The following is a 20,052-nucleotide window of genomic DNA, read 5'->3' on the forward strand; positions in this document are numbered from 1 at the left end:
ATGTTTTGTCTTTTTTGCATCGGAAGCAAGAGGATACACTGCAGATAAAGATTGGATCAATGCCTGGTGGTACAATGATTCATACTTGGGGACTGTAACATGAGTCTAAACAAAAAGATATCATACCATTGTCTGAAGCAAGCAAGTGAAAGCCATTCACTCTCGGTACCCCCAAAATGAGCAACCGAGACAAAAGCGGACTCAAACAGCAAGCTCAGCTGTCTCGCCTTTTCTCGCCCTACAGACATCACACTGTTCGTTTCAATTCAATCTGCCGCTTATTTTCTCCTCATGGACTCTCTCTCTCTGCTGCTGTCATTCTCTCTTTCCCTTTTCACCATTTCTCTTCTCTCTTTTACCAATATCTCTCAGTTTCTATATCCTCATCTTCATGCACGTGTCCCTTCTGCACCAAGGCAGGGGTGGGGGGGGCACAAAGACGATGACAGAGCGAGGGGGCTGGGTTGTTGAAATTACATGTTAATGTGCTTCCTTTGTTGTCTAACCAGTAACCAGGGCAATAATACCCGATGGTGATTTGCATCTTATTTCAAATTCTAATTCGGTTCCGGAATATGCCGAAGCTCTGCGTTTTGTATTATAACTATTTTCTCCCTCTTCTTCTGTGGCAGTCGGAGCAGTGGCTAAGCCAAGACCCTGAGAGAGACACAATGTAGCGGTGTGAAAATAGAGGCGAGCGAAGAAGCGAGAGGGAGAGGTGGGGGAGCAAGGGAGATTATTATTCAGTCTAGCGTGACCGATGCCCACGCTTGTCAGCCGCTGCCTGAACTGGCTTGTGGAGGGAACCCAGTGGGCGCTAGTCAGCAGTGGGTGCCAACCTTTCACACCTATATACACACATGCACTGCATTTGCTGCCTGACAAATGAGTGGTATAAGGATAAACGAGTGTGGTTAAACCCAGCTGATGCAGTGTCAGACTTTTTGAAAGGTGTGAGCATGCCGCACGCATCTTCCCAGTCAATTGGGCCCAGCAGACAGGGGCGCATCTGGGTTCTTTGTGGTCGGGCAAACGCACAGTTGATTCTGAGTGCTGGGCCATGAGGACAGGCCTATCAGGCCCAACAGCTGCTCCACCATGCTGTGTCCAGTGAGCAAAGTAGCATTTTGGCCAAAGCTGTTTACTATTCACAGATTCAGAAGGCTAATCTGGCATTCAGCGGCCTCACAGGTGGCACAGCAATCCGCTGAGACTGTTCTGGGGTGGTTTGGAGGACATGCAAACAAAGTTGACATTTGAAGCTATCTCAATTTTTTTTTCCAACTTGAAGGAAAAATGTTTTCCATAAATGTTTCTGTATGTCCTTGCTGCTTTTGTTTACTACAGAGTAAATGACTCAGCGTAGATGCGCTTTTCCATCAGGCTCATCTTTCACATGTTCTGACTTTTTAAGAGGATGAGAGAGGATTTAGATTCTGACCTGAGGCAGACAATAGCAATGACCACAACGGCAATGATGAAGACCAATGTGGCGGTGGCTGATCCCACGATGAGTGGCAGCTGCTCCTGCCATGACTTTGGAGGGTCGGCTTTAGGTGTCAAAGAGAAAAAGTGGTCACTTAGAGAACTTGTCACAAACATACACCCACATTAGCTGCAATCCATCTGTATAGCTGAAGACTGTGCCAGTCTGTGCTCTGCTTGAAGTCTAACTATAGGCTTGTATGCCTCTCACGCCCACTTCATAATTGTATGCTTACACAGGTAACCATGCCCTTGTGTTCTTCAGGCTGTGTTAAGCAGAATGCAGAGCAACCCAGGACTGCATTTATGAAAACTGTGACATAGACTATTCAGTTCTTTTCTGTGTCTGATTACGGCTGAGTATGATGTAGAGCAAGACTGAGGCTGATACGTTGACTGATTGCTAGGAAATGGTAGATTTTCACTAAATCATAAGTCATTTTCTCTGTACGGATTTCAGTCTTTTTCCGTGAAAAATAGGCATAGTAGCTTCTGGCTCTATAAGCTTTTGAGCCTCCATTATGTTCATAAGCTTATGCACAGCACTATTATAGAGGTATTGCTGCTAAGCCACAAATATCCCAATATATCCCTGAGTAATGAAGTAGGTATGGTAGTAACATACTTTGCAGGTTGGTGCTGAAGTCGGCTGGGCTGCTGTAACGGCCGTAACCGGCTACTGTTCGGGCGCGGACTTGCACCACATATGGCGTACCAGCCTTGAGACCTTCAATGCGGGCGTTGCTCCGTTGGGCAGTCATTGTATGGGCAATGGCCTCACCCTGATCCTGCAGAGACAAAGACAGTCAGTGATGAAAACAATACCAAATAGCAACCCCTTGTGTTGTCCCATTCATCATCATCATCCCCTCTCTGATGCTCTACCCTCCCTTACATGGCAGACCAATCAAACCATGCAGGCGTGTGAAAAATATGGAGACAAGAGCAAGAGAGAGAGAGAGAGAGAGAGACAGAGAGAGATAGATTGTAGCCGGTGAGTTAATCCAATGGGAGGAGGACATGACAACAAACAGAGCTGATATACACTGAGTGTCTTTGTTCTCTCCCCGAGGCAGATCCAGTCACAAATGTCTGGGCCCCTGGAAAATACAGAAACTTTCTAACGCATGGATTGAGTAAGGACGGGGGATAAGAGGGAGGGCAAGAGGGAGAAATGGAATTAGGGGTACAGAAAAGGGCAAAGCATAATAGAAATATGGGAACGGATTGGGAGGAGAGAAAGAGAGAAAAAGGAAGGAGGGATCGAGGGATGGGAAGAGGGGAATAAGTAGGCGAGGATGATCACACAAGCTAAGATTGGAAATGGTGACTTGCCTCACTGCAACCATGTGTTTATCAGCGGAGGCATTGTTTTCCAAATTTACAGAAACACAGATGAAACAGAGACCATGCAAGTCAATGAAATTGGATTGAATTAGAGGCGTTGACTTACATTGCCGCTTACCTTCTCATGGTACTTAATCTCATAATCCAGAATGATTCCGTTGGGTTTCTCTGGAGGCAGCCAGGACAGGCTCATGGTGCTCGCTGTGGCCGCCATCAGGTGAACTGTGGGCACTGCAGATGGAGCTACACAGGGCAAAATAAATAAAGGAAAATCCGCTTTATTTATCGTTTTCTATGTTATGTCTCCTCAAGTTCTATGCCCTTTGTATGTCCACAGAAGCCCAAATACAAAGTCTTAGGCTGTGGGCTTTGTGAAAAGCTTTGGCCAATAGTTAGTATGCAGAACCATTCCCCACTAATGCTCAAATTCTCCCTCCCAGAGTCCTCCGGGAGGGAGAGGGGATGTCTAATTCTCCTGTGACAAGAGAATCAAACTGCAAAACTGATGGATAAGTCTCTGGTACATGCAGTTCCCTCTGCTATACACCAACTGTAGGCAAGCTAAGGGGCAAGCACACACATACAGATGTAGACTTTTCACTTTTCATTTAACTACATGCCTGCTGAACTACTGCCGCACTTGTGCTCCAAACTCTCAAGGAAGTGTTTGGGAACACTCATGTTTTGCTATGTGTCTAGCCTTCGAGATATGCATTATGTATTGCACATATATGCACATGTACATGCATGCACTGTTTTCGTGAAACATAAAACACACTTGCACTCCACCCACCTGAGCTTTTCATGCTTTGTTCACATGTGCCTATTAATGGCCAAGTGCTGTCTGCCTCCCTGTCTCTCTTTCCTCTTTTCTAAGTTCAGGCTTGTTCTGTTCCTCTGACTCACTCCCTCCTCTCAGTCTACTCCATCGCTTTTGTTTCATAACTTCAACTGTCAATCTCCAGTGGTACCTTCTCTTCAAACTTTAAGTTCCTCACTTTTTCCTACAAGCACACCAATCACCTTCTTTAATTTCCCCCGTCCTCCTCTCCACTTTTCATCTTCCCTTTCACCACTGCAGACCTCCATCTCCGCTCTGTCTCAGTCTGTCTCCCTTCCTTCAAGCTTTTTAATCCCCAGTTTTTAGTTCTTTCATCCTCCCCCTTGCATTTCCTTTCTCCTTCTGCTGCCTGTGTTTGTGGCCAGACATCCTTCTGTTTCTCTCTCACTGCTCCCCAAACCTTCCCTCCCCTGCCTCTTTCCCTCCCATGCCATCCGCCCAGGCCCACCACATCTCTCTTTCTCCTCCAGAAGACAATGCTTCCTAGGCAGATCCCCTGGTTACTCTAGCCAGGGGATTAGGGGCCCTCCTCTGGGAGAAGACGTTGAAGTAACCATGGTGGTGGCCCCTGGGGCTTATCACCGCCCTAGTATTTATTTTGGTTCTTAAAAGGTGAATGCACATGCAGGGATGGTCTTGGGACAACACCAGGGGATAATCTGATCACAGTTGATGCTCTCTTGGCCCCTCCTTTCCCTTCACCTCTTTTTTTTGCACCCAACTGACCCCGAGCACCCAAAGATGGACAGTGGTCCCTGTCAGTCCAGTGGTGAACCCCTTGTAAAACAATGAAACCCTCACGTGGGGCCCTGTAGGACCTTTGGGTCCTAGATGGGCAAACAGAAGGCATTCCTAAAGCATCTTTAAGGAGGTTAGAGGTGAGGAGGACAAGGCCATGGAGACAGAGGAGAAATGATGGGGGAAGGAGGAAGGAGATAATCCTTGGTGTTGTCTAAGCCTGCAGAAATAGTAAATTTAACATAGCGGCTAAACACACCCAAGGCACAGTTTAAGAGCCTGGGAGAACCTCAACAAAGAGACCGACCCAAGAGCTAAGGCAGCACTGAGGTTATTTGAGGTAAACCGAACCAACTAAAATTGCTAAATTTCCATAAGTAATTGCAAAAATGATCTACCTACCTACCCACTAACCAACCACATAGACCTGTCTACCTATTTTAATCCAAAATAATTAACCCTGCATTTGATATACGTTGTGTATCTCAGTGTTAAGAGGATCAAATGCAACAGCTTGTCATTACTACCTTGAATTGTCCTGTATACATCAGCTGGATTTCAGTCTTCTGTACACAAAAGCGTTTTTTATCTCAGCACTGATTGCTACATTGGCCTAGTTACTGTTGTTGCTGTGGGCTGGAGGAGTGGTGGGTTGGAAGCAGTGGGCAGCTAGAATACTGAGGGTTCAACACTTTGAATACACATTGCCTCGCTATTGCTATTTGCAGCAGTGTTAGTACAGAGCATGCTGTGGGCGTGTGAAAAAGGTCCCTTTCTAAGCTCATTCAGAAGAATGTCTTCCTTCTCAATCCCTGTTCAAAGGGGAAATATGTAACACACTCCTACATGCATACAAGAAATTGATCTCTACTTCTTAAGCGCAGAACGTATTCTCTGACATTCTTTTGTATCTTCTTCCAGCCTTTGAAAGTTGGCAATGCCTACAAGTTCAATATTGATCTCTGACAGGTAAGCCATGAGGCTGCAGCTGCACCTACCAGCCTGATTTGTGGTGATGTTCACCGCGGAGAACTGAGGCGAGTAGGGGCTCTTGTTAGAAACACCATTGACCGCCTGGATCTCGAAGCTGTACTGGGTGTGGGCTTGTAGGTTACGGACGGCAACGCGGCGCTGGGTCAGGCCCAGGTGGCGCGGTGAGATGTCCACGTTGTCGTCACACCGCGAGCACATTCCCCGCTCAGGCAGGCACTTCTTACAGATGACGTTGTAGAAGATGTCTTCCCGGCCACCCAAGTCACGAGGGTCACTCCATTCCAGTACAAGCGAGGTTTCGTTAACACTGGAGATGACACTGCGTGGTGCTGAGGGAACAGCTGCAAAAGAGAAGTAAAGTGTGGATGAGATGAGGCAAATAGGTTTGGAATGAGAGCAAATTTAATCTCCATGCACAATAGGTGTTAAGAAATTTGTCTTGGTGACAGTACAGAGACACGCTGACAATAGGCAGAGATTCATATTGCAAAACACAGTTTACATATCATTGTGCACACATACATTTATTATTCCATAGCTGCTATCAATGCAATTCATGATCCAAGAATTTTCCTTGTGCTGTGGTATTAGTACATTTTTCATGCATTAACTAGAACATTTTTTTTCTTCCACATAACAAGAGGCTGTTCCAGCAGTTCTTTAAAAAAAAAAAAAAAAAAAAAAAAGGACAGGAGTTCAAATTTGAATTGCATGCTCATTTCCACTCTGTGTGTCTGTGTGTGAAGTGCTGGGGGGGACGAGCGAGACAAACTATTGGCAGAGCCTTGGCAATTCTTATCCAATTACCGGAGCCTTATCTCTCACTGCACTGTGGGAGAATCAGCCCCCCACCCCAGCAACAGAAAAAAGGATCTTCTTCTCTCTTCACCAATGAATTAGCTCCTATGTGTGCGTGTTTGCTGTTAACGAAGGCACTGCTGCTAGAAAAATTCCTCCGCTCTCTGTCTGCAAAGGGATGGCTGCATCAAGTACAGATAGACTTCCCGGGAAGGCGGGCGGGGGAGGGGTTGGACGATAATGTTTCGTATAACGTTGGGAAAGCAAGCAGACTTGTTTGCCATCTGTGTGGCATGGTGGGAAGGTACTCCTGAGGGCTTTTATCAGCCACTGAGGACTAAAATTCAAAGAGGAAAGTTTGAAAGACTTTTACCACACAAGTCAAGAATTTTGTTTTATGGATAAAAATACATTCGATTACTGTCTGAATATGTGGTATGCATCTAATTCTGTCTGGGTTTCAATAACAGCGTGACTTTAAAACATGCTGATGCCATTCAGTCGGCTGAAAGCAGTCTTTACTTACTGGTACAGGGGGAATCAGGAGAATCCGTGTCTGAGCGGTAGTAACCATTTCGACAGGAGCAAATGCTGGATGCCCCTGAGCTGGCACGGCTGTTGGCTGGACAGGGCAGGCAGAAGCTGTCTCCCTGTTTAGACTTGAAGGTGCCAGGGCTGCAAGCTGATGGCAAAAGACAGAAAATGGAGAGAGAAAAGTGTGAATAATTAAGGTAAAACAATTTTTGCTACACTTCTATTACATTTGTGTGGGTCACATTTTCCAAATGGGCAGGAGGCCACTCTCATTCTGCGATAAAAATACTGAATTTTACTCTCACTTATCCTCAGCTTTAGTATGCAAGCCTTCACAACAGGATGTAATGTCTTCACTATAGTGGATAATTTAACAGCATTCCAACTCACTGGTAAAAGCAGCTTCTTTGATGTGTTTAGCATGTGTTTGTTTATATACATGTGTGCGCATGATTTGTTTTTGTCACCACATGTTCCCTTTTTCCTAACGGATGGGGCATCCTCGGCAAACTGTAGTGGGAAAAGAAGAGGGTTTTGAGCAGCATGTTGCTGTTTGCATAAACCCGTGCTCACACAATGAGACTGTCAACCCAAATTACATACACGACCCTCAGAGCCAAAACCCTGGCATGGCGCTTTCATCTGAATTCAGTTTTTTATGAAACACATATAAACATACACACAGAGAATCAGAGAGGCTCACACAGCACATGCTGAGGTGTACACAAACATGGGTCTTGGCACAACTGTGCAAAGATACATGTCGACACAAACACACACCATCCTGGCCACAAATCACTTCAATATACTCAGTGTTATGAGGCTTTTGTCTGCATTCTTCTGTCTGTAAGATCACTCCCAGTAGAGACCTACACAAAACTGCCTTCAACATTGTTTTTCCCAAACCGGTTCTCCATTGGCGGAAGCCTAGTTAATCAGACGAAAACACTGCTGGCCTTTGTAAATGCCCTTTCTCCATTTATAGCCACTGTTTGGAAGTTTATAACTCAGGTGATAAGTTGCAGACGTGCAGGGAAACACTGACAGCGGCACTGTGATCCAGAACACTTTGGCAGGCTCCATATCTTTGATAAACTGTCTCGTTAAAAGATGAATGAGTTTGCCGCAGCGCTTAATAAAAAAAGACGAGAGCAGGTAAGACAGGCAAAGTTTACAGGGGCCAGTTGATTAGCTGACCCACTAGTGCGTTAGCTCGTCAATGTCAAGGACACACTGCTACGTTTGTCCCTCTGAATGATAATCATCACCATAGCTCCCGCGTTTGTTTTTCGCTCCCTGTTGAAAACAACCAAGGGTGGAGGTCAAATCTACAGCGGATCACTTCCTGCTCCTGCTGTTTTTTTTTTTAAAGTTCAATATTAGCACAAAACCACCAGTTGACTGCACCATGTACATTAGCTCTGAGTGTATTTGTTCTTCCACCATTAATCACAGTCATCCACACCACTGGCTAACAGGAAGTGCTGTTTGATAAACAGATAAGAAATGACCTCGAGTTTTACCAGGTGGGAGAACAACTTCTCTGATTTGGTACCCTGACCTATTCAAGTTCATTTAAGTTCACACAAAGTAAACTACAAGCGATTTCTCAACTCCCGTGGGATGACAGTGTTAGTTCGTTTTTGAACACGGTTGGCCTTACGAAGGATGTTGATGGAGCATTCCCATTAAAAGGAGCTTTTTGTTTCAGGGTAGGGCTGAAAGCGCTGATCTATCACTTCCAGTGAGTAAAAGGGTCATCCTCTTCCTTTCATCAACTCTCCCCTTATAGGAACCACTGAAGAATGGGGAAGAAGGAGACACAAGGGGCTAGAGAAAAAGGGAGGGAGAGGTGGAAGAGGTGGAGGCATAGAAAATGCTAATCCTGCAGGCGCCCCCCTTTCCGCTCTCCCCTGTGTCTTATCCTAAGCTCTATGTTCATGCAGAACATAGAGCTTAAGGAACTGATTAGAATGTATGCTGAAATTGGAAAGTGTGGAGCATGAAGGGAAAAGTAAAGAATATTGGAGGTGAAAAATGGGCAGCAAACGAGTGGAAAGGCAACAAAAAAAAAGGCTCATCGATTAATATTAATGCAGGCATCCTTACTGTAACTTTGCTGGCATATTAATGTGCGCAGCGGCCTTCAGATTAGAAAGGAACGAGACACAGAGGTAAAGACTAATACAGCAGAAAGAGAACGATGGTGGAGCTGGAGGAGATGCTGCGTGTTGGAATGAGGACAGGAAAGCAGAGAAAGCGAGAGTCATAGTAAAAGGATGATGAGAAATGAGCATGGAGAGTGGACCTGAGGAGAGGTAAAGTGAGAAGAGAAGAAGAGAGGGGGATTTATCCCATGTGGTTCCCAGTGAAGCTTGATTAGAGAACGTTTTATCAGGACCCAGTCGCCAGGGCTTTAACCTTGAGCTGCCAGGAGCAAACAAATGAGTTTTTAACCACACACACCATCCTTTAGATTTACTATGCTCCCTCTCTCTCTCCCACACTCAAACACATACGCACACACTCTCCTTTTAAAGGTGAGCACACATATTTAGGGTCTGCCAGAAGCTGCCTGTTTAAAGTATCCACCCACTCTCTGCCTGATCACCAGTATGGGTACTGAACTTAAAGGTCTTCCCAGCCTCATCTTTCTCTGCTTTAAGGAGAAGAATGATCCCTCTGAACCAAGGCAGTCAAGCTTCACACACACTGTACACATGCACAGACACCTCGCATTCGATCAATAACCCTGCCAGGTCCCCTCGCGATCTCATTCTGCTGTCTCCATTTGACCTACGCACCCTGAGCCTAATTTTACGCCCCCATACCCCTCAACACACACGCAATTTCCATTTATCCCACTCTCTCCTCTTGCTGTCACCTGCACTCCATTTCATTTGAGACCTCGCTGTTTAAATTCACCTTGCTCTCAACCCCTGTGAACCCGTCGTGTTTTCCATCAGACCTGAAAGCATCATAAGGCCTCTCAGAAACAGACAGCCTCCTCTGCATTTCCATTTATTTAGCAACCAGCTGCCAGGCAAAGCTGAGGTCAGAGGAGTGAACAGCCTGCCTGCTGACACAGTCATAGCGTGTATTATTCTACCTTGTAGTCATTGGATTAATGTGTCGAAGGATACAAGGCAAATAAATGGCTCATAATAATGTGGCAGCTGGACAATCTAGTGATAGAGGCTGTAACCTGTAGCCAAAACAATAGCGGTTCAATCTCCCCAACATTCGGTTTGTGGACACAACAGGCATTTGCCTCGATGAAGCGTCCTTCAGCAAGACTTTGACCCTTTACCACGTACTCATTGTAATTCACCCTGCGTAGAACTATCAGATACTGTGTGCCTAAAATGCAAATGTAACTTTTCACAGCAGTAATAATGTGATACATTATTGATCGCCATAGGGAAATCCTCCCAACCCCACCACCATCTTCCAGTAGGGTAAGACTGTGGAATAAGCTACAAAATATCACACAGTTTTGTAAAGATTCATGGACTCTCTGGGTCAGTTCAGCCGCTATCATAGGCCTTGGTAGGTATTTGAGGTCAGTCAATCCTGGACTGACCTAAAATATCTGCTGTGAAAACACTCACCTTGACATTGGGTATCCTTCATGGCTGGTTCAAAACCAGCTGAGCAGGTGCAGGCTCCTACGGGAACCATCCACTCGCCATCTCCGTTGCAATAAAGCTTCAATGGCACGGACACCTCCAGGGCATTGGGGACGCAAGTTCCTGGCGCAATGACCAAAGAGGTTGCCTCAGCCCCAGTCGCTGTCTCCGGGAAAACGGCAAAGTTGGCGATGGTGGTGGAGCACTTCTTGTAAAAGACCCTCACTGAGATGAGCGACATGCAAGCACCAAGGTCCTGGAAGGCCAAGTAGAACCCGGCTTTGGACAATGGCCCGAAACTTCGGACTTTTGTGTTTACCCGCCCAGACTCAAGCATGGAAAAGCTCTCATCTGGGGCAATAGTGTCCACCTTCACATAAGGGTTCTCCATCCAGAAAGGGCTGGTGGCTGTGGCTGAGTCCGAGTCAGACTCATAGTAGAAGAGGTTGAAGGTCTCTTTGCAGGAACCTGGGATGTTGGGAATGCTGTTGCAATCGCGCACTGTGAATTTCATCTCCACATATACACGCAGCACGTCCTTTCGAGGGATGAAGTCACTGCGTAGCCAGTTATTCTGGTTGAGCTCACGTACATTGCAGACTTGGTACGTCCGGATGGGGTTCATGGCATCATCATAGCCACTCACCTCTTCCCACTGAAAAGAGAGCAGAGAAAAGACAAACAGGTTAGAGTCTGTAAATACATATTGATATCTTCAAATATATAAGTACTCAGACAGATACTCTGTACACTTTGTATTAAAACTCTAAGAGCTACATTCAGTCACACTGCATGATAAAGAAAGAATGGCAGAAACATGGCAGGGGTTAGGACCTAGAAAGAAAGAAGAAAAGGGTTCTCTTTTTGGGAGGGGGGGTATTTTCAATTACATTCCCTTTCCTTTGCCATGCTACGCTTTTCATCTCTGGTTAGTGTAGCGAAAAGCCAGGGACGAGGACTGCAAATTCATCTCAATTACAGCAACCTGTCACCTCCTCACCACAGAGCCACCACAGCATGTTTACCTCGTATCTGTTTGGAAGTAGCAGCCACATTGCTTCACAACCAATTACGCTTCAATTACAGAGCAATGATCGCAACGTCCTCTAATAAAGACGCCGGTTAACCTTCGTGATTTTCGGTTTTTACACTCCCTACATCTTTCAATGCTACTACAGTACCCAGGGGGTGAATTACTCAGGATAAAATGGGATTAAATTTTCTAAACTTTGATTACCAGCTTCATTAAATGAGCGCGAGCAAACTAGACTGTAAAATCTTTGCTGTGAGACACTGTAATCTAATGCATTTTTCAATCTCGAATGAGGACACCACGATTAAATCATTTTACTTCAAATAGCGATTCCTGTGTGTATAATATATCTTTGTGCGTGTGCATGTCCACGTGCATGTGTGCTGAGGGATCTGCTCCCCTTTCCCATCAGACAAACAGTGCATTTACTTTTTAGTTAAGCCAAGGCCTGGCATGTTTATTTGCATAGCACTCTTCATATACAAAGGCAAAGTGTTTTGCATAAGGCATGGCGATGCATTAAAGCGTTTAAAAGACAATGAGGAGGAACATTAAAAAGATCAATGTAAAGCTAGGGAGAGGAAGTAACGCTAGACTGAAGTTGTGCATGGCTGTCATTAGACCTGCTACCTAAATCCATGAGACTGAACCTGTGGCCGTCTGATTACAGGATGGTCTGTCACATCACTCAGCCCCCCTAAAAGACTAGAATACTTAAGTCTTTAATGCTAAGACACATCTATAACAAATTAAATGTCTATGGTTGTGCTCCTGGGACCAAAGTTTGCCTCGGAACATCTGACTGCGTCGAAGTTCTTGCATAAAGGCACCAATTTGTTCTCCAGAGTCAGTTGTTTTTGTCTGAGCTCTGTGTTTCTTAATTGAGGCTGTGATATGGATGTGGTGGAGACAAGGCTATTCATCTCAGACCCTGGAGGCCATGAGGGAGAGAGGGAGAATGGGCGTAGCTCAGCCGTGGCATTAAAACGATGGCCCAGCGAGAGCGAGAGAGAAGGAGGAAGCAACCAGAGGGAATCGATAATCACCGACCAGGTCAATGAGATGGCTAAAAGCATGAAGTGTCAATGGGTATTTAGTTCAGTGTAATAAATCACCCACTGCAATGCGTTCCTGGGTGTGTGTGTATAAGGTTGTGCATGTTTGTTTAAATGTTCTGGTGTGAGTCTGTCTGCTCGAGTGTGTATACCTGCTCTGTCTGTTTGTTTAGGAGTTTCTATGCGTAGGTGTGCGTCTGTTTGTGTATGTGCGTGTTTAGAGAGAGGTCCTCCCCCCCGAGACATGCACCAGTGGCCAAACACTCCGAGCGCCTGCTTACCAAGCCTGAATGAATTAAGTAGGTCATGTGAAAAAGGGTCAAGTTTCTTGGCATCGATTTCCAGCAAGATGAATCGTTATGCAAGATTTGCGATCCACTCCATTTTCTCTTTGTCCTTTCCAATCAAAGCTTTAAATTTTACTTGCAGATGACAATGAACAATGCTTCTGTGACGCAATATCACCCTCCTCGAAGGTCCAAAGGCCCACTGGAAAAATATTTTTCGCATGTACTTTGGCAAGACTCAAAATATGGATGTGAAGACGCAGGTTGTGCTGCCGGAGTTTGGGACATTTTTATGGATGTTTTGATTACTTTGGTCATTCATCAACCTTACATGAATTCAAAACGAACATTAGGTATTAGCAGCCGTTGCTACGACTGAGATAAACTAGTATTATTAGCTTTAACTGCATTAGCTGAAAAGCTGTAACCCCAACAAGCTTATGTGTGCTTTTATTTTTCTGTTTGTTGTTAGTACATATGAGCTCTCCGAGGTTAACTCTAAGGACGTGTTAGCTTGTTCATAACATGTTTTGGCTTGCTTTGGGTCTGTGAAGCATACAATGATACTCCTAACAATAGTTATTATCTCCACAAGGTAACTAACTTGGTATACTGTTATCAGCGGATAGTTCTGAAAACCCTGTGGCTGTTATTCCAGGTCTGAGGGGAGCCTTTCTTTAAAGTGGAATTCCCCTTTCATGATACATCTGTTTTGGAAGATAAATGATACGCTATATTTACAAACACACAACACAGGGAGACAGTGAAATTCTGAAATCTGAGCAACAGCACGAGTGCAGCCCGAGATAGGTGTCGACATGCACACACACTCATACTTTGACAGACACATGCATGATGCACAGATGCTACAGGCTATACAGACAGATGTAGACAGTGACACAACGAAATCATCATACCAGAGTACAGACACAGAGGGGAAAGAGTAAGAAGGAATACATGTACACACAGGCACACACATATCAATAATTGAATGCGCTCTTACAGACACACATTCAATGGCTTTCACACCTATCTATCTTTTACACCGAGAGTGGTGGCATTAATAGTAGCACTTATGTGCTGGTTGTCTCTGGATTCACTGTCACAAATACACACAGTTTATGTTTCCTCTGTGAAGCTTTATGTCTGATGCTTTATCTGTATGTGTTGTGCAACACTGAAAAAAACAGAGCGATGCTGTGACTCAGACTTGGCTGGACAGCATCCCCGGGATAGTGTGTGTAGTCTGCGAGTGGGTCTTTTACGAAGATTTTTTCTAAGAAATTGATTTTTTTTTTTTTTGTCTTACATGCTGTCTCCCTCTATCTGCATGGACATTTCTGTGGATTTTACCGAGTCTAAGTCTCACTGCTGTCTCCCTCCCTCCCAAGCTCTCTCAGTATGTTGTTGTGTTTGTCCTCCTAGCCACTCTATCAGTTTGTCTTAAACACTCGTCACCCCTAACAAAAACAGCCTGCGATGCTCCGGTTGCAAGACCTCAAAAGCATACAAATAAACACACGCACAATACATTGTGCTTAAAGACAAAAACATCAGGGAAAATAGATTATTTGTGTGCGAGAAAAATAAAAGGAGGGAAAACAGGGTAGAAAACTCGAGGACAGCCACCGTCTGTGGCACATTCTGCTACTAAACAAAAAAGGCAGGGGAGAGACTCATCTTGAGTCTTTCGATTGGTAATGTGGGAATTCTGGAGTGCAAAAGGCTCGCCACTGTATGTATATCTATTGAAAAGGAGCATCTGTTGTGGGTTTGCTCGGAAAACAAACGGGGAGGCGTTTTTTAGTTCCATTCTGCATGGGACCGGTGGGAGCATCGCTGCTGTATTGTAGCTTAATAAGGAAGAGGGGGGCAGATGGAGGCAAAGGAAGATGGACGGATAGGGAGACGGAAGGACGATGAGGAAGGAGGGCACGAAAGGCTGTGAGGGGGTTTGTCCCACTGATTGTTGCAGCTGAGGTGGCTAGTGTGTCTGGCTTCATTAGTGCTTAGTTACTTGGAAGTAAAGGAAGGGGAGAATAAGGAGGGTGGGCGACTCCGAACAGCTGGGGTGGAATGTCCCTGCAAGTGTGTTGGGGTAAAAACAAAAAATAAAAAATGGGGGCCCGCCTTTCAAAACACAAGGGCCAAGTCAGAGGGCCACACAAAAGCGAGGGGAGGAGTGCCGGGGGTCTTTGAAGTGTAGCTGAGGAGGGGTCAAGACTCTTTTTGCTCCTCTTTAGGCCATTGTGGAGACCACATGGGAAAGCAAGACGGGGCTGTCACTGGCACTTTGTGTGTGGTAGATTTGGATGCCGGGGCGTGCAATGGGTCAACGGCAAGAGATATTTTAGTGTTTAAAAGGTTAGTTCATGAAGAAACTGACAGTTTTCACATGTTTTAAGTGCTCTGAGGGGAGGGGAAGGGAGCATCTGTGACTGGGCGGGTCGGTGAAATTGGATTGCAGTGTATCTTTTTCTGCTCCCTAAAAAGTGCATCCTGTTGAATCCCAAAACATATCCTGTTGAGTGATTGACCGGTTGAAGGTGTACAGGACTTTTCAACTACCAAGAGAAATGCAGACGGAGCAGTGTGTACGATTGAGGGGGATTTAGTGACATCTAGTGGTGAGGACTGCAGATTGAAACCAGATGAAACTTCACCCGGTTAGGATTCCTTTACTTTTCTTTGTTCAGGAGGTTTTTAGTGGGTGCCAAATTATCTACAGAGGTCTCCTTCTCTTTAAAACAAATGTACCTGGTGAATTAAACTGGTAGAAACACTGAATAAAGCAGTTTACTGTTACAAATCAGTATTTCTCTGACGCTGTTTGGCATGTTGGAGAGAGGCTACAAATCTAGCACCTGCTAAATTGTGCTCACCTTTTTTCTCTGATAACTTGATAAACATGTTCAGGAACTTTTTACCGGGAGCAGAATTATCTGTAGTGGCCTCTTCCTCTCCAAAACAATTTGACCCACTTATTAAAGCCGGTAAAAAATCCAAATAAAGCAGTTTCACGTTAAAAAACGATTAATTTTTCTGGCATTATCGTTGCGGAGGGGCTTCTAACTTTGGTGGCTGACACCAAAACACAAAGTGCCATATCTAGTGCCAGTGCTTGATTTGTCCGTTGTGGGTTACTGTAGAAACATGGTGGTGCAACATGGCGCTCTCCATAGACAAGCACCCACTCCCTGTTCAGATATAAACGGCTTATTCTAAGGTAACGAAAACACGAATCTTATTTTGAGATGATTATACACAGAAGAAAAAGTACTAATTGTATTACTTCCAATATCTGCCAATATATCCATACATACAAACTGTACACTGTAAACTCACCCCGGTCTCAGGGTGTGCAGTCCAGGCTAATTCTGTCGTGGCCCACTTCGTGTCCATCAGCGTCTCTGTGAACAGAAACAGAAAAAAAAAAAAAAACAACCAGGTCAGACAAAGAGGAACAGTGTGACAGCGGAGATCAATAGAACTTTCAATAGTTTTACAACAATGTCATAAAACTTGTAAAATGAGCCGCGGAAGAGATAAGAGGCTTTGACCAACGTTGTTCTCAGATAACTGGGTGAATAACTGAATGACAGAAAGCGCGGGCTCAGAGCGATATTAGATTCAATTAGACAAAGAGGTAGTGTACGTCTGTGTGTGACAGGAAGGCCGAGAGACAGTGGGAGAGTGAGGCAGAGATCTAGGTGGGTGATCTGCGAGGTATTGTGTGACATTTTATTGCAGCGCCTTGTCTGGTTAATTAGTCTCAATTAGACGTTTGCTTTTATACAGGGGAAAGGAAACAACAGCGAGGTCTCACTGAGAGACAGTTCCGCTTCCCACAGGGCACCGCAACAGACGCACACACTCTGGATAATACCCACACACATACGAAGAGTAACAGGTTGTAAAACTGCACAAGATATATAACCCAGCAGAAGGCCTGAATGGAGAAGGGGGGTTATAAAGTTAGGTGTCACAAAAGAGGAGCTCTTGAGCGGAACAGAGGTCAATACACTTCAATTGGACTCACTTTCTGTCAATCCTTGAACACATATGCACTTCAAGTTTACCTTTTACGCCTGTCTCTTGGCACACACAGAGGACGCACAACCATCATGTACGCAATAGACACAAACACACAAAATGGTGGATCTCCCCTGCAAATCCCCTTTCTCCTCTCCACTTTCCGCACTCTTGTTTCTCCTGGCAAAGACGCCGGCTTTGTGAGAGCAGGGAAGGAACACTATAAATGTCGAGTCTTTTACTACCTGGCGCTCAAGGCACAGTATGCAGCCACCGTTATTATCTCAACCGCTGCGCTGTTGTACAAGATAGTAAAAGATGATGAAACGGCGCTGCCGGAGAGTGAGCTTGAACCGTCCCTGGTCATGGAAGGTGCTGCGAGATATGCCATTTTTCCTGACTCAGTTGCAGGGGACGAACCTGAAGGAGTCTCTCAGCCAACTTTGCTACTCCACCTCAATCTCTGAGCCTTTGTCTGACTCTGACTACCTCTTTCTTCTTTGATTTTTTTTCCCCTGTCTGGTAAGTTGACAGGAAATGGGACATGGGCGCAAAATAAAAGAGGATTTCCCCACCCCTTCTCCACATACCTGCTGCCACCAGTGCTGCGTTCAAGAGCAGTGGCGGTGACAAACGCAAATACCTCTCGAACTCAAAGACCCCTTGTGAATTATATCGAGCTCTGTAAGAGATGACATGCTCCGAGAGTTGGGAACTCCCATTGAATTCCATCCCCTCGTGCTTTGAGTGACAGTGTCTCTGACATGTGTATGCACCTATTACACCGGTGAGAAAACATGACTTCCAAGAGAGTTCCTGGCAAAGCAAGATCTCTTCCTGTGCAAAAAAACAAAACAAAAAAAAAAACACATACAATCAGATTTCAAATGTAGCTTTGGCTTGTTGCCCTCAGGCGAAATGGTCTGGAAGCTTCAGTGTGAGCCAGTTCACGCAGCGAGAGCAGTCTCTCTGGGAGTGGCTCTGGGAGCTCAAGTGAATATCATGTACTCCCAGCAGCACAGGGTCAAATCCAGCTCGCAACCTTTGTCACAAACAATCCTTTCCCTTTCTTTCCTGTCAGTTTCCATTCCCTCTCCGCGCTGATAGCGGAAATGCTTTCAAACAAATCATGAATTCAGTCTGCTTTTGCCGAGAGCTCTCTTTGTAACCAGGTGCAATGAGCCACGTTTGTCTCTTGAGCAAATAAGGGCCTACTAGTGTTTTCATCTCAGAAACTGTGTCAGTGCACATTAGCTGCGGGACTTCCCCTGACTCATACCATGACAGTGTGTGATTTGGGACCTGTTACCGACAGCTACGCAGGTAGGTAAGCTGCTGTGGTGGAAATTATACACCTCCGCTGCCTGGTGTTTATTATTATGACTGGAGCCGTGTGTACGTGTGCGCCGGCTTGTCATTAGAGCTGACCTTGCTGAAAATGACAACACGGTGAAACACAATGACATATGGGGAGAGCCAAAGAGAGGGGGGGGGGACAGAGATGAGAGAGAAAGAACCAGAGCTGGAGAGCAGAAAGAGAAATATGCAAAACACACACACACACACAGATGTGCCGTCTGACTCAGTGGTTTAGACAGTGGATCATTCGAGAGTGCGTGTGCAGCAGTAACCCTTCCCTTCTCGATGGATCTGCATTGTTTAACCTCATGCAGTCTGTGTGTGTGTGTGTGTATGAATGTGTGTATGCATGTCTATGTAGGAGTGTAATTGTGTGTGTGTGTTTGGTGCAAAGCTCTGTATTGTGCCCAAAGTGGAGCACCAATCCGGAGTCAATGGGCCAGAGCAAAAGCACGGAATGACCCCAACCTAACCCTGCCGCTCCCTGTGTGTGTGTGTGTGTGTGTGTGTGTGTGTGTGTGTGTGTGTGTGTGTGTGTGCGCGCGTGCGCATGTGTGTGGCAGTTGTGCACATTTGTCTCTGCGCACCATGTTTGTGTGTGTGAATAACACATCAGGCAATAGGGGCACACTGCAATATTCATGACCGTTCAGCAAATCCAGACACCTGCACAGTAACAGAAAATACACACACAAACACACACACACACACACACACACACAGAATAAAGACAACAAAACAAAGTGCTATATGCCCACACACAAAGCAACCGTTTCTGTCTGCCAAACCGACAAACTCGTGCTATACAGATGATAAAGGATGAGAGAGAGGCACAGTAAGACAGATTAAAGAGAGAAAGGTATTTTTTTTTAAGCAAAACAACCTCCGAAAGCTTCTAAGACCAGGCTGGCAGCTTGCCTAATGGGCCCGGTCGAGAGAGGAGAAAAAAGAAAAATAAACGGAGGGAAAACCAGAAGGACGAGTTGAGGGAGAAACAGCCATTGTGTGGCTATGAGATCCTCCCCTGCACACAGACAGTGTTCTCGTTTGCCTTTTAGCTCCATACGTTTCACTTCACTTTCTCAAATCCTGGAAGTGTAAAATGAGAAAGGGAAAGATTGTAGGTTGTAAAGAAGGGGGGGAGCCGAAAGAGTAAATCAGGCAAATGAACATGCAAATTTACTGCCGTAAAACACACACACACACACACACACACACACACACACAGAGTGAGAGTGAAGCATGCAGATGTGGGAGGTAGCGCAGGATCAGGATACACAGATGCACAAGGCTGTTTAATCCATCTTCCTCGCACGCACTCTTCACTTTCTTCTCATTTATTTTCAATCTCTTTCTCATCATCCCTGCGAAACGACGGGTCTAACTCCCCATCGTTTCACTTTCTCCGTCTCTTTCTCTTCACCTAACCCCCCTTTTATCACTCACTTTCTCCAACGACTTTCTTCCCTCCACTCGGAAGTGATAGCTTTGACCTCTTTTCATTAGTCGTTTTGCTCTTCCTCTACACCCTCCTCCTCCTCTTCTTCGCCGATCTCTATATCTGTGCTTGTGTTTTCACGCTGCGCTGTGATGGATGTGACGCGCGGTGTACGGGGGAATGTTTTTCAACCTCCCACCGCTTACGAAGACTATTCAATTAGAGAGTCGCTGTTTGAGTAACCTGAGGAATCCTTTAGTAAAGTGTTATTTATGAACGAGGTCAAATGCACCTGGGATTAGCATAACAAACATGGAGTGTGTGTGTGTGTGTGTGTGTGTGTGTGTGTGTGTGTGGGGGGGGGGTCGGTTTTGTTTTCTCTGCGAACTTTGATTGTGTGAGAAAAAGTGCAGAAATGCAAACAGGCTTGGGGAGATCATACACAGGCAAATACATGCGCACATGCACACACTCACACACACA

At 45.4% G+C, this 20,052-nt stretch overlaps 1 protein-coding gene across 8 annotated transcripts in view; it reads right to left on the reverse strand.

The window, feature by feature from the left end:
- LOC125895410 (ephrin type-B receptor 3-like) overlaps nt 1-20,052 on the reverse strand; it is a 61,864-nt gene that overhangs the window by 13,746 nt on the left and 28,066 nt on the right. For 6 of the 8 annotated variants that reach the window (XM_049587204.1, XM_049587202.1, XM_049587199.1 and 3 more), the window contains exons 2-8: nt 16,086-16,150; nt 10,348-11,020; nt 6,729-6,884; nt 5,410-5,745; nt 2,939-3,075; nt 2,111-2,273; nt 1,442-1,550 (exon numbers count right to left, since the gene is read on the reverse strand). In XM_049587204.1, coding sequence (XP_049443161.1) covers nt 1,442-1,550; nt 2,111-2,273; nt 2,939-3,075; nt 5,410-5,745; nt 6,729-6,884; nt 10,348-11,020; nt 16,086-16,150 — 1,639 coding nt within the window. The remainder of the gene's footprint in view (nt 1-1,441; nt 1,551-2,110; nt 2,274-2,938; nt 3,076-5,409; nt 5,746-6,728; nt 6,885-10,347; nt 11,021-16,085; nt 16,151-20,052) is intronic. The other 2 variants (XM_049587201.1, XM_049587198.1) reach the window with 1 other exon arrangement.

This window comes from Epinephelus fuscoguttatus, linkage group LG10 (genome assembly GCF_011397635.1).
Source record: "Epinephelus fuscoguttatus linkage group LG10, E.fuscoguttatus.final_Chr_v1".
NCBI lineage: Eukaryota > Metazoa > Chordata > Actinopteri > Perciformes > Serranidae > Epinephelus > Epinephelus fuscoguttatus.